The 20667-nt window shown below is 43.7% G+C and overlaps 1 protein-coding gene across 1 annotated transcript in view; it reads left to right on the top strand.

Annotated features, from left to right (window-relative positions):
• Positions 1-3338, top strand: part of LOC129697154 (cytosolic 5'-nucleotidase 1A-like) — a 121786-nt gene extending 118448 nt beyond the window's left edge. Inside the window, exon 7 of the mRNA XM_055635414.1 lies at positions 2602-3338. Within this exon, the coding sequence (XP_055491389.1) occupies positions 2602-2922 (321 nt within the window). The 3' untranslated portion in view covers positions 2923-3338. The remainder of the gene's footprint in view (positions 1-2601) is intronic.
• Positions 3339-20667: the final 17329 nt, after the last annotated feature.

The following is a 20667-nucleotide window of genomic DNA, read 5'->3' as shown; positions in this document are numbered from 1 at the left end:
CTGCATTTATGGTCTCCCATTCTTTCTTCTCCGAGGTTCCAGGCCATTTCACGCGAGGTTTTCCTCCGCTGTTCTTTTTCTCCATTGCTGGTTTTCTTGGCGGGATGGGCTCCATATCTGTGCTTGCGTTTCCTTCATCAGGACGGCTGATGCCCTGCGAACTTTGGTGAGACTCGTCGCTGGACTTCATTCGAGTTACTTGATTGACTTCTCAGGAAGTAGTTATCAATGCGAGGTCCCGGTTTTCCCTCTCTCAAGAACCCTTTCTTTCCTTGATGCCCCCGGGTTGTGTCCTCAGCCCCTTATTGTACCCCCTGTACACACATGACTGTGTGGCTAGGTTCAGCTCCAACTCAATAATTAAGTTTGCTGATGACACTGTGGTGGTGGTCCTGATCTCAGACAACGACGAGAAGGCCTACCGGGAGGAGGTGGCTGATCTAACACTCTGGTGCCAGGATAACATCCTCCTCTTGAACATCAAAAAAACAAAGGAGCTGATCATGGACTTTAGGAGGGCACATCATCCGAGGACGTACACTCCATTGAGGATAAATGGGGATCCTGTGGATAGGGTGAACTGTTTTAAATATCTGGGAGTCAACATCTCCGAGGATATGACATGGGCATCACACGCATCAGCACTCGTGAGTAAGGCAAGGCAGCGCCTTTACCACCTCAGGCAATTGAGGAAATTCAGAGTGTCTCCGAGGATCCTCCAGTGCTTCTACGCAGCAGCGGTGGAAAGCATCTTGTCCAGGAACATTACCATCTGGTTTGGGAATTGCTCTGCCAAGGACAAAAAGGCTCTGCAGAGAGGCAGAGAGTAGTGCGTTCGGCCGAACGCACTATGGGAACTTCACTTGCCCCCCTGCAGGAACTATACATCAGGAGGTGCAACTCCAGAGCCAACAATATCCTGAGAGACCCTTTCCACCCCTGCAACGGACTGTTCCAGCTGCTACGGTCAGGCAAACGCCTCCATTGCCATGCGGTGAGAACGGAGAGGTTGAGAAGGAGTTTCTTCCCAGAGGCCATTCGGACTGTAAACGCCTATCGCACCAGGGACTAACTCTACTGAACGTTTTTCCTTCCATTATTTATTATGTAAAAGAATATGTGTGTTATGATTGTGTTTATAGTTTGTTTGGTTGTTTGTCTTTTGCACAAAAGTCCGCGAGCATTGCCACTTTCATTTCACTGCACATCTCGTATGTGTATGTGACAAATAAACTTGACTTGACTTGACTTGGCTTGACGTGATGTATTTTCAAGCCCTTTGAAGATGTTATTTTCATCCAGCCGCAGGAACAAACCTAAAGCCTCTTCTCGGATGCTGATTACATGTATGGTTCTTGTTGAGTGCATGTATTGCTCATGGTCTTTTCTGTTCCTTGGTCTATAGCCGTATTGTTCGTCAATTAGTCTTCTCCCACTCCCACTCTCGTAGACTCTAGGAGTATTCTTTCATTAATTCTGTCTCCAAAATACTGACTAGTATTGGATCCTACTGACATGGGCCGCTAGCCCATGCCTGCCCCAGGTAGGGTATATTTCCTCCTGTCGGTCACAAGGTCTTTCCCTTGTTGTCAGCCATTCTATTCACGGCAGTCACTGGATAATTCCAGGGCAAATGTTTCCAGATACACAGGACAAGATGTTAAAAATCCAAAGTGCCAAATGTCACCTTGCTCCCGGTGGTGATGGGAGCCTTAGGCACTCATCTATAGAAACATAGAAAATAAGTGCAGGAGGAGCCATTCGGCCCTTCGAGCCAGCACCTATGCTCCTCCGATGTTGAGAAAGGCTAGGCAGACACATCATTGGGGTTATCAAGTGGGCACCTACTTTCATCGAAGTTTTGGTGATTGAACCCGCAACATCTCCAGTAGGAGGTGGTTTTGGCAACCCAGAACGTCCCCCCTCTGCATCTGTCTAGTCGGATATTTGGGAGACTAAATATTTGCCGGGTAATTGAAGGTCATTGTACAGTGTATTCAATGTAGAAAGACACAGGAAGTTGCCAGGGCTCAGGTGATATAATGCAAGTAATTTTACAACTTTGTAGTTCTGGTGGATATTGAGCAGATATTAAAAGTTTGCCACATTGCACATGATCCTCCAAATGTTCAAAAGAATGGTGGAAACCAAAAATAGTATTGTGCTAGAATTTCAGATATGTGACTGGCAGGGAAAGCTCTCCACTGCAGTCACAAAACCAAGAGATTGTTTTTCGCCACTCTATAGCCTTAACATGAAAGTCATTTTAAATTGTATTTGAACTTTGCAATTAAGTTACACTCATTTACTTTTCCCCACTGGTGTGTGTTTTAGATATAGATATTACAAATGACAGTTCTAAGACGTTTGAGTTGTGAATTGCAGCTGAAGCCAGTGGTACTTTAACTGAACCTATTTATTTACAGTCGTTAAGCTTTTAATTAACCATAACTGTGCAGTGAGAACTGAACCCACTGTTTCTTTTGAACTTGTCGTTGCCATTAATTAGCTGACATTGTTTTAAAAAATTGAATTTTGATTGTATACTTTTAATGCAGAACAACTATTTCTGTTGTTGTAATTTGCCTGTTTCACAAACAGAGCCAATTCGCAGGATTTATAGAAATACTGGGGAAAATCCAGAGAAAGATCGTTGCCGAAAATGAACACCTGGAATGTCCTCTCCGCACATACTTAATAACAGGAAGAAGTCCCGCAAGTTCCATAGGAAGAGTTTTGAAGATAATTAGTGACAATGGCCTGCAGATTAATGAAACGCTCTATCTTGCTGGTTCACCAAAAAAACCAATCTTAGACATTATACGACCTCATATATACTTTGGTTTTCTGCCAACGGCCCAACAGCAATTAGACAATTGCTCCAAAAGTTACTTGAACGTGTCACAATTCAGAAGGCACTGAGGTGTCTTATGCAGGATGCTGCAAGGTGCACGTGTTAATGATTAAAATAACTCTACTAACAGACCCTGGAGTTACATGTGTAATTGTAAATATCTACAGTCTTAAAATGAAAAGCCAGACAGAAATCTTGTTCACCTTTATGTGCTCTAACCCATCAGCAGAACTTTGTTTTTATAGTTTCACTTGGATATAAATATTGTCTGCTGAGGTTAACATTACTTGGACACTGAATGGTAAGTGGTTGATTTCTTTAATATAGAGCAATCATGTATCTGGGTCAAAAGCCTGTTGGTTTAAATTGCACAACAGAACTTCTGTACACAATATAAAAAACAATTTAATCCAGTGCCCATGTAAAATGATCTGTGTTGGAGCATTAGCATCTAAGAAGTTACTTAGACATACTTCAGCCCAATTTACCCATGCAGACCAGGATGCACCATCTGTACTAGTCCGACCTCACTGTATTTGGCCCATACCCCTCTAAACCTTTCCTATCCATGTACATCTCCAAAATGTCTTTTAAATGTTATTACAGAACCTGCCTCAACTACCTCCTTTGGCAGTTCATTCCACATGTGTGTGAAAACGTTGCCCCTCAGGTTCCTGTTAAATCTCTCCCCTATCACCTTAAACCTACAACCTCTGGTTCTTGATTCTCCAAGCATTTACCCAATCTATTCCCCTCATGATTTTATTGAGCTGTGTAGCATGGAAACCGGCCGTTTGACTTATCTTGTCTACATACTTCGCATACTAGGATGACCAAATTTGCTGCCATTTGTCCCCATATCCCTCTATCTCCTTCCTGTCCAGGCATTTCCTTATCTGTTCAACTATTATCTGCTAGTTATACCTTATGTGTAAACTTTTAAATAAAAATAATGGAGGGGCTTATGGGTAATAGACATTATATGAGACTTGTAAGGCTACTTTATCTTTTTTAAATTTGTAAGATTGATGAGGATTATAAGCAGAAAGGTATCTGCATTATAACACATAAGTAGGATAAAAACAGGAAGGAAAAATGTGAGAAATATTCTGATTAAAATTGAGATTTTTTTTTTAACCTGATTCACATTATTCATCTCATTATCATTTCGAAAAAAATCTGGCATTTGTCTGTATGATGCAGATATAGCTAGTAAATTTAGGATTAATGTCCACTCCTAAATATTTTATATTTTAAAACTTTATTCATAAAATTTGCAAAGATATAATACTCAGTCAATACAATAGAACAGAAGGATCTAAGAGTTTAGGTTCTAGGTTTATTATGGTCACGTTTACTGAGATATTGCAAAAAGCTTTATTTTCCATGCTATCCAGTCAAATCAGATAATAATATACATAAATATAATCAAGCTAAAAGTCAAGTACTACAGACAGAACAAAGTAAAAGATGTGGAGTGCAGTCTATAGTTCGCTACATTATATTGTAATGGTTCTAGAGACAAAGTCCAATGTCGGCAATGGGGTAAAGGGGAATCGGACTAGTTTCAGTACTTAATTCCCTGAAAAGGGGGGTCAGAGATGGACAATGCAGTGAGGTTATCATGTATCTATACATTGTAAATGGCCTGAATGTAATTATGTATTTTCTTTCTGCTGAATGGATAGCACATTACAAAAGCGTTTCACTGTGCCTCGGTACACATAACAGTAAACCAAACTTTAATTGTAAAACTCAGGAAGGTTTTTGGCACACTGACTTTCATTGATAAATACATCAAGAATAAAAATTGGAACATTACAAAGTGGTGATGCCTCTCTTGAAGTATTGTGCCAATTTAGGTAACCCAGCTACAATGAATATGTCATTAAGCTGGAAATAGTGCATACATGATTTATAAGGATGTTGCCAAGACCTGGGGGACTGAATATAGGGAAAGGTTGGACAGGCATAGGAGACAGAAGGGTGGTCTTATAAGGGGGAAAATCAAGAATGACATAAGTAAGGTGAATGCACAGAGTCCTTTTCTCAGGGTTGAGGAGTCAAGAACAGGAGGCTATTGCTTTAAAATGAGAGAGAAAAGTTTTAACAGGGACTTGAGTGACGTTTTCACACAGAAGTTGGTCCATGAATGAAACAAGCTGCCAGAGGAAGTAGTTGAGGCAGGTACAATAATAACATTTAAGGGATATTTGCACAGGTGTATGGATAGAAAAGGTTTAGAGTGATGTGACATGAAAGCAGGCAAATGGGACTAAACTAAATGTTTCAACAAACATCGAGAACAAGTGTAGATTAGGTGGCTATTTCAATGAGCACCTGCACTCTATCCACCAAGCCCTACTGGATCTAACCATTTTCACTCCCCTTTATGTTCACATACTGACCTTTCTGCCCGGGCGATCACCATTGCCAGAGTGAAGCCACATGCAAACTGGAGGAACAACACCGCATTTTCCACTTGGGTAGCTTGCAACCTAATGGATGAACATTGTATTTTCCAACTTCGTATACACCCGACTCTTTCTTTCTCGTTCCCCCCACCAATCATCCCACTATTTCCCATCCCCCTCCAGTCACCCTACTCCTTTCCCCTCCTTTATATACTCATTGACCATCACCGAATCTCCCACTTCCCTTTTAACCCCTCTCTATCCCCTCTCCCCTGATCCTTTCCACCCACATCACTCCTTCCAGCTTTACAGATCATTCCTCCTTTTCTCTCCTTATCTGACACCCTAGTGTCTCCTTTTCTTCTCTAGCCTTTGTCACTAACTCCACCCATCTGCCAATCTAAGCCCCTGCAACTGTATCAACCTTACACTTGCTGGCTTTGGTACTCCCCCACCTCACTTTTTCAGATTTTCTCCCCCTACTCCAAACTGCTTGAAGAAGGGCCCGATTCAAAACATCATGCCTCCATTCTCCCCAAAGATGCTTCCCACCCACTCAATTTATCCAGCACTTTGTTTTTTCTCTGATTCCAACAACTGCAATTTCTTGTTTTCCCTAGATATGAATCTTGGTCAGCGTGGTCAGGTTGTGCGGAAGGGCCTGTTTCTGTGTTGCAGGATTGCATGGTAATGGGTTTTATCCTTATGTTATAGGTTGTATCATTCCATTTGTTTATATTATGTTTTCTTTTGTGTCTGTTCCTTGAGCAATTAGTCTCAAAAGTTCCAACGCTTCAGTTTATGATCTTAAGAGAGTCTTCAAGTGTTGCCCTTCCCTAAGAGAGTGTTTGTGGCAGCTGTGCCAGACTTCAGTGCATCCCTCAGCACATTGACCTGCAACTTGGAACGGGTCAGCCTACAACATTCAGCGATGGTCGGCTCTTTGTTCCAGGAGGCCAAAGAGCTTATTTCGCAGAGTTGATTGTCTTTCAGCAGCAGTTTATGTTTTTCTCAATGTGTATCCCTGCAAATGGATGGCAGAGCACAGCGTCCTGTGCATCCCGCTCCAGGTCTAATTAACAAAATACGCTCTAGAAAGAGATAAATGATAATCTCACTCCCACCACATCCAGAACCAGGGGGCCACAGTTTAAGAATAAGGAGTAAGCCATTTAGAACAGAGACGAGGAAACACTTTTTCTCGCAGAGAGTGGTGAGTCTGTGGAATTCTCTGCCTCAGAGGGCTGTGGAGGCAGGTTCTCTGGATGATTTCAAGAGAGCTAGATAGGGCTCTTAAAAATGGCGGAGTCAGGGGATATGGGGAGAAGGCAGGAACGGGGTACTGGTTGGGGATGATCAGCCATGATCACATTGATACAGTACTGGCTCGAAGGGCCAAATGGCCTACTCCTGCATCTATTGTCTATTGTCTATCCACCTCCAGGGCAGCAAGGCGTGGCCTGATACTCCAGTTGTGGTTGAAAGATCTGACAGGGAGGGCTCTTGTCATCATCAGCCAAAAAAGATCCTGGGACATGTTTGAATGTCCTGCTGATGAGGCATTCTGCCAAATGTCTTTGACCATCTGCCGAGGGAATTATCAGGTTCTATAATCTCCTTTTCCTTGCAAGACCTCAAGGACATTCTGTACAGATTGCTGCCTAATTGCGTTGTGGACAAAAATACTCTTCTGCAGAAACCTTTCTTGTAATTACCCTTGAACTGAAAGAATTGCTAGACCATTTTCAAAGGCAAAGCAGAATCAACCAGATTGCTGTGAGTTTGGGGAAATATATGGGACTAAAAGTAAGGATGATAGATTTGCTTTATTTAAAGCTATCAATGAACCTGATATGTTTTTCACAATAAGCCACGAGTTTCATGGGGTTTATACTGATTCTAGTGTTAAGTCCAAAATGTATTTAAGTAACTGTATGTACATTTCCCAGCTTCCACAGTGAGATTTGAACTTGTATCTCTGGATCATGAGCCCTTTAAATTGATGGCTCACTAACAAGCACTATGACAGCATACCTCTAAATTGAGAAAGTAACTATTTAAAAAAAATAAGTTAGTTAACGACAGAATTTTTTTAAACTAGCTGATAAATTGAGCAAGGGGTGGCGAGGACAGAGGGAATGTCTGTGATTCAGACCAGGCCTAAGTTGTCAAGATAACAATTACTTTAAAAACTGGCAGTTAAAGAAGCAGGGAAAAAAAGAGGCAAAAAGATGCAATTAAATCAATGGAGAGTTTAAAATCTTAGACAATCTTGCTTGTCCAAGATTGTTGATTTTAATATTAAATTAATCTGCATTGTTTGAAGATGAGGTGATGTTTCTCAAGCGTACATTGGCCATTGATGGACAAATTAGAAGATTGAAGGCAGGTAGGAGAATGTGACAATTAAAATGATAGGTATCAGACAGGTCAGGATTGCCCTTGCACACTGAATGGACATGTTCTGCAAAGCACACACTCCATCTGCATCTGGAATCTCCAATGCACAGGAGACCACAGTGTGATTACCAAATGCAGTACATCACATTGAAAGATGTTTGGAGGGATATAGGCCAAACACAGGCAGGTGGAACATGTTGACCAGTTTGGCGAGTTGGGCCAAAGGGCCTATTTCCACGCTGGATGACAATATGACTAAGTGCAACTTGAAAGGACCGTTTGTTTATTCAGATGAAGATAAAGGGAAGAGGTAGAAGAGCAAGTGTTTCATCTCCTGCAGTTGAATAGGGAAGTGCCCTGAGAAGGCGAGTAGTTGGTGGAGATGGAAGAGTGGATCTGAGATTAATCTCTTCAAAAAGCTGAAAGCAGAAATAAGGGGAAGGTAGTGCAAACTCTTTGAAGGTGGCAGAAATTACAGAAGGTGATTTGTTAAGTTTGGAGGCTGCTGTGTAAGAAGATGCAAGCAAGGAAAACCCAGTCCTTGTTCTGGCTGGGAAGGGAGGAAGTGGAATGGGATGGAATACTTTATGAAATAATTTATTGTTACATGTGACAAGTCATAGTGAAATTCTTTGCTTGCATACCCAAGGTATGCAAATAGTCACAACATACGGTCCTGGGTGCAAGCTGAAGTGTAGAAAACAGAGGTACAGTTGAGAACCGTATCATCAATGGTAGAGCAAAAGCAACAATGAATGAAAAAGGGAAACATCTTAGTGGTTCTGATGTGGAAAGTCTTGGCATCAGAGCAGATAAGCAGTGACGGAGAAACTGGGAGAACTGTGCTTACACAAAGCAGGATTGGAGGGTGTTTAGCCAAAGTAAGTCAATCAATTTGCAGGGTAACTTGGAACTTCCAGCATTGTCATTTTAATTCTCCTTCCCAGTTCAATTCTGATCTATCTGTCTCCAGCCTCCTACATTGCTCCAATGGTGCCCAAAGCAAGCTTGAGGAAAGTACCTCAAATCCTGTCTGACTGCATTATAACCCTCGGGACTCAATACTGGATTTAACAAGATGAGTAATATCCACTTTATGTTATCACACTTTCTACATACATGCCCTGTACTCTTCTGTCCACAGATCACCCTCCTTATTTATCAGATTACAGCATCTGCTGTCTCTTGTGTTTCCAGTTATCACCTTCCAGCCCGTATCTACTTCATTTCACTTACCCCCACTTGGCTCCATCTGCCCTCTTTTTCTCACCTATCACCCACTCAACACTATCTCCTAACTTCACCCTCCCTCATCTGAGCCCATGTGGAGGTGTGCATTTTCCACTTCTATACCCTTTGCTCGATGTGGGAGGGAGTCACCAGGGTGCGACTTGTCCTTGGTTAAACTGGTGGCCTTGCCGAGGCAAAGTGAGGTGTAAATGGAGTCAATGGAAGAAAGGTTGGTTTGTATGAAAGTCTGGGCTGCGTCCACAATTCTCTGCAATTTTGTGCGGTCTTAAATGGAGCTGTTCCCAAATCATGCTGTGATGCATCCTGATAAAATGCTTTCTACGGATGGTGAGCCCATTCTAGCAAAGGTGATCTTTAGGATGCTGATAGTAGGTTATTCTATGATGGCACTGCTATTAAATATCAAGGGTAGGTGGTTTGATTTGGACTCTCACTAGTCTGACACTGACACAAATGCTGCTTACTAAATATCACCCCATGCCTAGATGTCATCCAGCTCCTGCTGCTTGCTGATGATTCATTCATTCATAACCCGACTAGTTCATTTGCTGAGTCATTGCAACTGCAACTGAATATTGCAGAATTATCAGTAAACCTTCCCATTGCTGGCCAAAGGATGAAAGTAAGGTAATTGGTGAAGCAACTAAAGATGAGTGGGCCTAGTACATTCCTGTAATTATGCTTTGGAGCTGGGATCATTATTAGGTTTATCCCTCATTTAAATTTGTCACCAAGTACCTCAGGAACAAGATTAACTGTGACCTTAAGAGTGTAATCACCTATAAGTCTTACCTGGACCAGGGCTTACTCCCTTGTTTTACCATCAGATCATTTCTGGATGGCCTTTTCCTACCGATAAAAGCAAATATTATAGGGCATACAGTGCCAAAAGTGTTTCATTCCCTCCGTCCACACAAGGTTACCAGTTGAGTAGTAAGAGTTGTTAACAGCACAAAATATCACAGCTATGAACAGGAAGGTTGGCGCTGTCAGGAGAAATAGGACCTTATGGTGACCTATTTTTCCTCTAATTTAGGCCTAACCCTTAACTCACTAAGGCCTCAGTCATGGCTTCATTCAAGCTATTCAGTGTATGCTTTGATGCCATCCTCAGGCTGTGATTGACCCTCATCACTTCATGTGCATCCGTTACACACAATCGTTCCAGTTTGGCATCATGTAGAAGGACAACTTCTAATTTCTCAGGACATTTGGTTAAGGAAAATAATTCCAAATTTGAAAACATTTGTTAACGTAAATGTAGAACCAAAATCCAAGTATTTTCTAAATTAGCCTGCTACCTCCATCTAGTGGGCTATTTTATGTAAATTATAACACTTCCTGTTTTCAAATGGCTTTTTTTTACCCTGGAAACATATTGCTGACATATTGTTTCACATATACAGATGGGGCAAGGTAAACAAGGTAAACATCTCCATTCTTTCAATAAACTAGTATACAACCCACTTCAGTTGAGTTGAAACCGTAGCCTGGAGTTTCCACTAGATTTTAATTCAATTGAAATTGAGCACAATCAAGCACAGAGGTGGAACTTATGGGCCTGTCCCACTTAGGTGATTTTTCAGGCGACTGCCGGTGACTGTCAAGTTGCAACAGTTGCCTGAAAAACCGCCAACTGGAATGGCGACTGGAACGGCACGTTTTGCAGGCGGGGGACAGGACAAGCGGGGGGAGCGCTGTCTGAGTGAAATTCACACGATACAAAGCCAAGGTGATCCAGACACACACCGCGATTAACAGGAAGGTTGGCGCTGTAATTAAGATGGAAAGCACAGTGTACGGTAAGTCCTTTAAAAGAGGGGGGGAGAGAAAGGGGGGAGGAGAGGGGAGAGAAGGGGGGAGAAGGAGTGGAGACAACTTTTAAGAAGCCAGACATACACGGCTGTGAAGCTCGGTGGACATTAACATTACCTGTCAGTTATTCTTGGTTCTGAAAACTACTGCTTGCGTTTTTTTTCAGCGTCAAAAAATTTGCGGCGACTATAATGAGGCCGCAATTAGTTCCTAAAATGAGGGAACTCCTCACGACCATGAAGGTGTTTCCTGGCAACCACCCGCGAACATGTGGCAACCATGTGGCCATAGTCTCCTGCAGTTGCCTAAAAAGTCGTCTAAGTGGGACAGGCCCATTAGCCATTCCTGGTCAATGTAGCAACCTGGCAAGAAAGTGGCCAACAAAATCATTACAAATGCATTAAATTGGCATTGTTAGTGATACAACTGGATTAGTAAAAAATTCTTGTTACTTTCACTCCTCATAAAGGGTGATTTCAAAGTTACATTGAGCGTGAATTGGGTATGAAATGTTTGGCATAAAACAGCCACATCCCCACCACATCAAGTGTGCATTGTTTGCTGCCATTTGTGCAAGTTCTTCAAATTAAGGTTGATTACATTTTACCCATAATTGCAATTATGTACACAATTTAAACATTTTTGTTAATTTAATTTACTAAGTTAACTAATGTATTTCAATGAAAATACGATTTGGTTTTTTTTTTTGTGAATCATTTTTAGCAACCTTAAAATCATTATTCAGGTGGGGCAGGCACTCTTACTAAAATTTATATTTTCAAAACTCATTATGAGCAGTGCTTACAAAACACCACCCCATTGCTATTCACTGGGTCGATGATTTTTTGTTTGTCAGTGCAAGCTGAGTAAATAAACATTAGCATTAAACGTGGCTACTTGATTACATTAACATTGAAAAATTGTGAACATGATTTTGAACGAAAACCTAAACTTTACTGGAAAATAGTTGCACAATTTCAAGGAAAGTTTGCACCCAAAGTAGAACAACCTCTGTTTTTATTCTGTTTTTATTGTCCTGCAGTCAACACTCCCAGACGCTAACAAAATATATATTTTAAGAAATTAACTTTGTCTTTTATCATCACTTTAAAATTTCTGGAAATTCAAATTTGTTCCAAACGAGGTGAATGAAATTTGCAGTGAAAATTATAGCGAAACGATACGATAGAACTTTATTTATCCCAGGAGGGAAATTGATCAGCCAACAAAATACACGAAACATGAAATCATCAGATCTCATCAGAATCTTCAATATTCAGTAACATATACAGGGGGCTGATACATAACATGTTAACGTGATGTTATTTTTAACACGGGGCATTCATAAATCTGAAACTGTACTCATTAAGTACATGATAGCCAAACAAAGGACCATTACTAATTCTTGTAATATGTAGTCTAAAATGTCATGAAGCTGGAATTGCATTAGAATTCTGAAATAAATACTCAGGACGTAAATATGTTTACTGGAACAAACATATTTAATGTTAAAAAGTACAGCATTCACATTGAGATAAATAATTCTGCTTGTTCCTTTACAATCTGCTGCCTGGCATGCACTTGGTATTGCCATTATGCTTCAGCTCCACCTCCCAGCCAGAGGAGGTATCACAACCTCAGATTCATTGATGGGATCATCAATATTTAGTTTAGTCTAATTTAGTTTAGTTCAGTTTAGTTTAAAGATGCAGCATGGGAACAGGTCCTTCAGGTCACGGGCTCCACACTAACCACCGATCATCCCATCACACTAGATCTATGTTATCCCACCTTTGCATCCACTTACAATAGGTGCAATATACAGAGGCAAATTAACTTATAAATCCGCACGTCTTTAGAATGTGGTGCAAAACCGGAACACCCTCAGGAAACCCATGTGGTCACAGGGAGAATGTGCAAACTCTATACACAGCTCCTGAAGTCAGAATTGAACATGGGTCTCTGATGCTGTGAGGTAGCAGCCCTATCAGCTGTGCCACTATTCTCAAATGACAAATAATTTGAAGGAGTAAAACCTTCCTGTTTCTCTGGTGGGAAATACATTGCTGGATAGTCATATAGTCATAAAGATAAGCCATTTTGAATTGCTTGAACAAACTATAGTTACACAGCTTTGATTTCATCACTTCCGGCTCTCTGCCCTCGAAAGCCTCCAACCTTATCGTTCCCCAGCACCGCATGGCCTGATTTTATCTTCTCCCCAAAATCCACAAACAGAACTGTCCAGGCAGACTCATTGTTTCTGCATCAAAATAATCTCCACATACCTCGACTCCATCCTATCCCCCCTGGTCCAATCGCTCCCTGCCTATGTCCAAAACACCTCACATGCTCTTCATCTCCTCAATTACTTCCGTTTTCCAGGCCCCCACTCCCTCTTCTTTACCATGGATGTCCAGTCACTCTGCACCCCCATCCCCCACCAGGAGGGTCTTAAAGCCCTCTGTTTCTTCCTTGACAGCAGAACCAGCCAACTTCCATCTACCATTACTCTCCTCCACCTAGAAGTGCTGGCCCTTACCCTCAACAACTTCTCCTTCGACTGCTCCCATTTCCACCAGATCCAAGGCGTAGCTATGGGCACTCGCATGGACCCAAGCTATGCCTGCCTCTTTGTAGGGTACATCGAACAATCCCCGCCCCAGGCGTACACTGGTCCTATCCCCGAACTCTACCTCCGCTACATTGACGACTGCATTGGTGCTACCTCCTGCACCCATGCAGAACTCACTGACTTCATCAACTTCACCATTAATTTTCATCCTGCACTCAAATTCACTTGGACCATCTCTGACATCTCCTTCCCATTTCTAGATCTCACCGTCTCCATCACAGGAAATGGACTATTGACCGAAAACTACTACAAATCTACTGACTCCCATAGCTATCTTGACTACACTTCTTCCCACCCAGCTTCCTTTAAAGACTGTAGCCCCTACTCCCAATTCCTCCTTCTATGCCGCATCTGCACCCAGGATGAGGTGTTCCATATCGGGGAATCGGAGATGCCCTCATTCTTTAGGAAACAGAGGTCCCCCACTTCCAACGAGGCACTGGGCCTGCCTAATATTGCCGTCTCACCCGGCCTATCTAACACCACCGCCGGACCTACTCAACATGGCCGCCGGACCGGGGCTCCTCGAACATGGCTGCCGCACCGCACCCTAATCATCTCATCCCCTTACCGGGCTGGCCGAACTGCACCACCCCACCGACCATCCGCCCACCGGGACCTCCCACGCATCGCCCGCCGACCCCGACTCTACTGCCCACAGACTCCTACCATCGGGTCCGCCGACCCTCGCCACTCCACCTCCCTCCAGCAGCCCGCAGCCATCGCCTTACCTGGAGCCTGGACTCTGCACTGGACCTGAAGCCTCCACGCTGCTGATTCCCACTCCTCTGGGTTTGACTGCACTGGGTCCTAGTGCTAGTCTGCCCAACCCTGGTAACCTCAGTGGCTGTTCCACTGGGTCTTCCCCATCCTCCTCTATGTGACCCCTGCTCTTCCCCACCCACACCACAGTCCTCATACCCCCCCTACCCCTTGACCACCCACCACACATCGCCTTGTCCTCAGTCCACCTACCTGCCTTCCTCCGGCCCGAACCCCCGTCCCTGCCGTGTGTTTACCATCCCCCCTGACCTCCTCCTCTCCGACACCGAACGGTTTTGTCCTCAGCAGAGGTCATACCTTTGTCCCCCTCCGTCCCCACCTCAATGTGTTCCGTGCCCACCACGACTTGGAGCTGTTCTACCGTTGCCTCCGCCTTACAGCGTTCTTCCATGGGAAGGAGTCCACGCCCCCCCATTGATGATCCCTTTTCCCGTCTCCAACGCACCCCCTCCTCGTGGACCCCCCCCTCGTGGCCCTCCGACTTTAGAACTTTTTATCCAAAACTGCCGTCGCGACATCAACCGCCTCAGCTTCTCCACTCCCCTGTCTCACTCCAATCTCTCCCCTCCCCCTTGAACGTACTGCCATCGACTCACTCCGCAACAACCCAGACTGGGTTATCAAACCCGCCGACAAGGGAGGTGCCGTGGTAGTCTGGCGCATCGATCTCTACAAAGCAGAGGCCACGCGCCAACTCTCGGACACCTCCTCCTACTTACCCCTGGACCATGACCCCACTGACGAGCACCAGGCCACTATCTCTAGCACCATCACCGACTTCATCAACTCCCACGCCCCGCCCGACCGAGCCTCCAACCCCATCGTTCCCCAACCTCGCATGGCCCGATTTTACCTTCTCACCAAAATCCACAAACCTGACTGTCCTGGTAGACCCATTGTCTCTGCCTGTTCGTGCCCCACCGAACTCATTTCCACATACCTTGACTCCATCCTATCCCCCTTGGTTAAATCCCTCCCTACCTATGTTCAAGACACCTCAGCCACTCTCCGTCGTCTCCGCGCATTCCATTCTCTAGGCCCCCATCCCCTCATCTTCACCATGGACATCCAGTCGCTCTACACCTCCATCCCCCACCAGGATGGTCTCAAAGCTCTCCGGTTCTTCCTCAACCAGAGAAGTAACCTATACCCAGCCACTGATACTCTCCTCCGCCTAGCGGAGTTGGTCCTTACCCTCAATAACTTCTCGTTTGACTCCTCCCATTTCCTCCAAATACAAGATGTAGCTATGGGCACACGCATAGGCCCCAGCTATGCCTGCCTCTTTGTCGGGTACGTCGAACAATCCTTGTTCGATGCGTACCAGGCCCCCACCCCCGACCTCTACCTCCTCCACTACATTGATGACTGCTTTGGTGCCACCTCCTGCACCCAGGCACAACTGACTGACTTCATCCGCTTCACCACTAACTTCCATCCGGCACTCAAATCCACCTGGACCATTTCCGACATTTCCCTACCATTCCTTGACCTCACTATCTTCATTGCAGGTGATAGACTTCTGACCGACATCCACTATAAACCTACTGACTCCCATGGCTACACTTCTTCCCACCCTGCTTCCTGTAAGGACTCCATTCCCTACTCCCAATTCTTCCGTCTACGCCGCATCTGCTCCCAGGATGAGGCGTTCCACACTAGGGCATCTGAAATGTCCTCATTCTTCAGGGAACGGGGGTTCCCTTCCCCCACCATAGATGAGGCTCACACCAGGATCTCTTCCATACCCCGTAACCCTGCTCTCTCTCCCCATCCCTCCCACTCGCAACAAGGGCAGAGTCCCCCTTGTCCTCACCTTTCACCCCACCAGCCGTCACACACAAGTAATCCTCCGTCAGTTTTGCCACCTCCAACGTGACCCCACCACTCGCCACATCTTCCCATCTCCCCCCATGTCTGCCTTCCGCAAAGACCGCTCCCTCCATAAATCCCTTGTCAATTCTTCCCTTCCCTCCTGTACTACCTCCTCCCTGGGCACTTTCCCTTGCAACCGCAAGAGATGCTACACTTGCTGCTTAACCTCCCCCGTCGACTCCATTCAAGAACCCAAGCAGTCGTTCCAGGTGCTTCACTTGCATCTCCTCCAATCTCATCTATTGCATCCGCTGCACTAGATGTCAGCTGATCTACATCGGTGAGACCAAGCAGAGGCTTGGCGATCGTTTCGTCGAACTCCTCCACTTGGTCCGCATTAACCAACTTGACCTCCCGGTAGCTCAGCACTTCAACTCCCCCTCCCATTCTGTATCCGACCTCTCTGTCCTGGGTCTCCTCCATGGCCAGAGCGAGCACCACCGGAAATTGGAGGAACAGCACCTCATATTCCGCTTGGGGAGTCTGCATCCTGGGGGCATGAACATTGAATTCTTCCAATTTTGTTAGCCCTTGCTGTCTCCTCATCTTCCTATCTCTCCCTCAGCACTCGGGCTCCTCCTCCTCCTTTTTCCTTTCTTCTCCGGCGGTCGGAGCTCTTCTCTGGCTGTCCCCGGCGGGGAAACCCAGGCTCCAGATGGCAAGTCCACACTGCACCCGCAGCTAGAAGCTCCGCTGACCGCGGCTTCAGGATGTTATCGGCCACGGGCCGGCGGTCGGAGTTCTTCTCTGACGATCCCTAGCGAGGGGTCCCAGGCTCCGGACTCCGCGCCAGTGGCTAGAAGCTCCGCAGACCGCGGCTTCAGGCTGTAACAGTCGATCGGAGCACTCTCATCTGGCTACCCCGGCAAGGCCTCACCCGCTCCGCGATGAAAAGTCCATGCTGCGCCGGCTGCTGAACACCAATCCACAACATGCTAACTCTTGAACCCCAGAGGAGAGTGCAGTGAGCATTGGTATCATCAATATCATTTGGGCATGATAGTACATATCTAAAATTAGGTTATTATTTATTCTGATTATTTAGTCAATAAAAATAATATTTTTAATTGAGATGCTTTTTGTTGATTGTTTCATTTTAAAAAAGGATACCACAATTTACCTGGCACTTGATACAGCAGTTTTAAACATTCATGAACAGTAATGGCATAGCTGTGCTACCATAGTTTGTTATTACAGTAGTCAATTCAAAATGGCTTGTCTTTGTAATTGTTTATTTTTACTTGATGATTCTGGAACAACCCACTATCTCTTTGGTTATCTATACAACCTTGTATTTATTTCCAGCAAAGATCTCATGATAGCCACTGTGAGCAAAACCGAGGACTTAGTTAAAAAATGTAAAATCAACACTGTTAAATCATCTTAATTTTACTGAATTAGCAAATACCATCACTCAAAAGTTGTATCATCAGAAATAATACACACATCCTCAAACCTGCTACATTCTTCATGTAACTGCTCTGTACACTTTACTTCCCCACCTAGCTCGGTATTGTTAGCAAAGCTAGACCGACTACATTTTGTTATTTATATAATTAATACAGATTACAGCAAATCAAGTCATTGGTCTCGACATTCAAAATGGACCAGCGTGCCCTGGCACCATTTGCAATGCACACTTGCAGTATCCCAAATGGTGAAAGGTTTTCTAGCAAAGCATGAGAGAAAAGCTGCAAGATATTCTTCAGAAGAATCTGCAATTGTGATTTTCAGATCTGCTTATTTCACCTGTAATCTATTTTAAATAAAATAAGGCTTTTTAGAAGTGTGCTTCTTAGTTGTAATTCTCTTAGTATTGCACTGCAGCATTGTATGACTGGAAACATTTTAGATTTTCAACTGCCAGCAGGTTTGAAGAAATTCTAGTAATGTTCTTGTAGAACAATAGCTTTTGCTAGAGTTAAAATTTGGTCTGTTGTTCATTTTCAGTTCAGTCTTTCTTCTTCCATGTTCGCTGCATTGAAATGACAGAAATGTAATGCAGTTTATTTCCATTTTAATCCTGTTTGCTATATGGAATGTACAATACTAGGTTATAAAAGTTTCAAAATTTCCCTCTATAGAAAATCAAACACCAAAGAATTTAAGATTTACTGTATGTGGCATGTCATTGATCTGATGAAATCAATTTCTGATGCATTTATGCTGGTAAGGGGCCCTCGACTATTGGAGCAAAGGGACAAGGTTTATACAACGAATGAGAATGTAGTTGGATTGAAAACTGGTGAGGCAACAGGAAACTAGAAGGGAATGTAAATGCATACAGATTTGCTTGGAGTCATCAGTAGAGTTCTGTAGGACTTTTTTTAAAACAATCATTTACATTATCTTTAAATGGCTGCCAACATTAATTGGGGCACAGAACATTAGCTGTAATAGAGAAGTGAAAAATAATGTATAGAATGATGAGTGAATTAAAAAAGGAGAGGGGGGGAATGCTGATATGAACTGGGGAATGGAGGTTTGGAGGGAAGGAGAGAATGTCTCTTTAGTCCAGGAACTGGATAAAATATAGTGTGAACTTGTTTCAGAGGGAGTATAGTGATTATAAATTTGGCAGGACAGTTGGGCATGAAATTTGGTGCATTTCGTGGAAAGCATTGGTTTTCTGGATTTTCTGAAAAGTCACCAGACCATTTTTTTGTCCTTTTAGGATTAAAAGCCTATTGTTCAAATACTGAAAATGAATTACAATGCAGAGTTTCATTGCAGAAATATTCAACCATTTCAGTAATGAACACAAACATTAATAAAATAAAATTGTGCCTTTGGGTTTCATCAGTTTAGCATCATTCCAATATTTTTCTTGGTAGCTGTTTGCTAGGTGGGAACGGGAACCCCGCGCAACTTGGGTGGAGGAGGGATGGAGAGTGCAGGGGTTATTTGAAGTTAGAGAAATCAATATTCATACCACTGGGTTGTAAACTGCCCAAGCAAAATATGAGATGTTCATGTGCAATTTGTGATTAGCCTCACTCTGACAATGGAGGAGGCCGAGGACAGAAAGGTCAGGGGAATGGGAAGGGGAATTAAAGTATTTGGCAACTGGGAGATCAGGTAGGTCCAGGCGGACTGAGCGAAGGTGTTCAGCGAAACGATCGCCCAGTCTAGGTTTGGTCTCGCCAATGTATAAGAGTCCACATCTTGAACAACGGATACAGTAGATGAGGTTGGAGGACATCACCTGCATATGTAGTACTTTAAAGTCACTGTTCCTCCACTGTCAACTTTAGGAACTTTGTTCGACATTATCTTTATTTGTCTGTGTTTTGGCTTCATACATAGAAATATTATTGCATGCAACACCTTTACTGCAAGATATTTGAGGCTAAAAAAATCATAAATATAGATTTACTGCTGCTGAGATTTATAGGTCGGGATCGGTTCCTTTCTTTAAATGCAACCATCAGGCAGCAACCACTGTTCCCAGGAGGTATTACATCTCAGATATCTGCTTGAGGGCACCTTTATCAGGAAGCTGCACAAATCATGAATGACCTGTAGAACGCAGGTCTCATCACAACCTTGGACTCACAGATTAGCAACAATGCATCAGCAGGGGTGCTTGTCTTTACTGTTGTTTTCTTCTAAATGTTCTGGATGCATTGCTTTCACTCCATTTCTCTGGGGTTTGAGGTAACAGATAAGGCCATTGTTGGAGTAGTAGACCCCATCACAGACAGTACTTGATAGATTGTTTAGAATATGTTGTTTAGGGTGGTTACTAATGTTCTAGATGATGAAACTCCGGTTTCTCAGTGCCATCCCAGATGTTCCACCATTTTCAGTAGTCCATGTTAAAAAGTTAACATTTTTGGATTTGAGAGCATTCTTGGAACATCTCCTCTGTCCTCATATTTTCATACCGTGATGAAGCTAAAAATAGAATATCCAATTGAGCTGTCTGGTTACCAGGACTTGAGGGCTTAAGTTATTAGGATAAGCTGGGACATTGTTACATGTAGTGCAGGAGGCTGAGGAGTGAACATATAGCGGTATGCACAATCATAAGAGACCTGGATAAAATAAATGGTCACAGTCTTTTTCCCAGGGTAGACGAGATCAGAACTGGACGGCATAGATTTAAGACAAGAGAGAAAAGATTTAAAAGAGACCTGAGACAATAGGTGCAGGAGTAGGCCATTCGGCCCTTCGAGCCAGCACAGCCATTCAATATGATCATGGCCGAGGAGCAATTCCTTCACATAAAGTGTGGTGCATATATGTAACACTTGCCAGAATAAGCTATAGAAGCAGACACAATGGCAACATTTAAAAGTTATTTGGACAGGTACATGGATAGAAAATGTTTGGAGGGATATGGGCCAAATGGGAGTAGCAGAGTTACATACAATGATCAGCATGGACAAGTTGAGCCAAAGGGCCTGATTTAGTGTGTATGACCATGGTATTGGGCACACACATCTGAGCCAACTAAGCATAAAGAAAGCCTGCATTCATTCATTGGGTGTATAGGCTCAAAGATAGCCACCCAGGTGAGGGCTAAGCAGATTCCTGGCCTCGGAATCCGCTCCTTCAAAGTGTTAAACACAAGTTAATCACATCAAGAGCAGGCAGACTGCAACCACTGAAAATGTTTTACACAAGCTAGCATGGAA

Source organism: Leucoraja erinacea, chromosome 5 (assembly GCF_028641065.1).
Source record: "Leucoraja erinacea ecotype New England chromosome 5, Leri_hhj_1, whole genome shotgun sequence".
Lineage (NCBI taxonomy): Eukaryota > Metazoa > Chordata > Chondrichthyes > Rajiformes > Rajidae > Leucoraja > Leucoraja erinaceus.
This window is presented reverse-complemented; position numbering and strand designations above follow the sequence as displayed.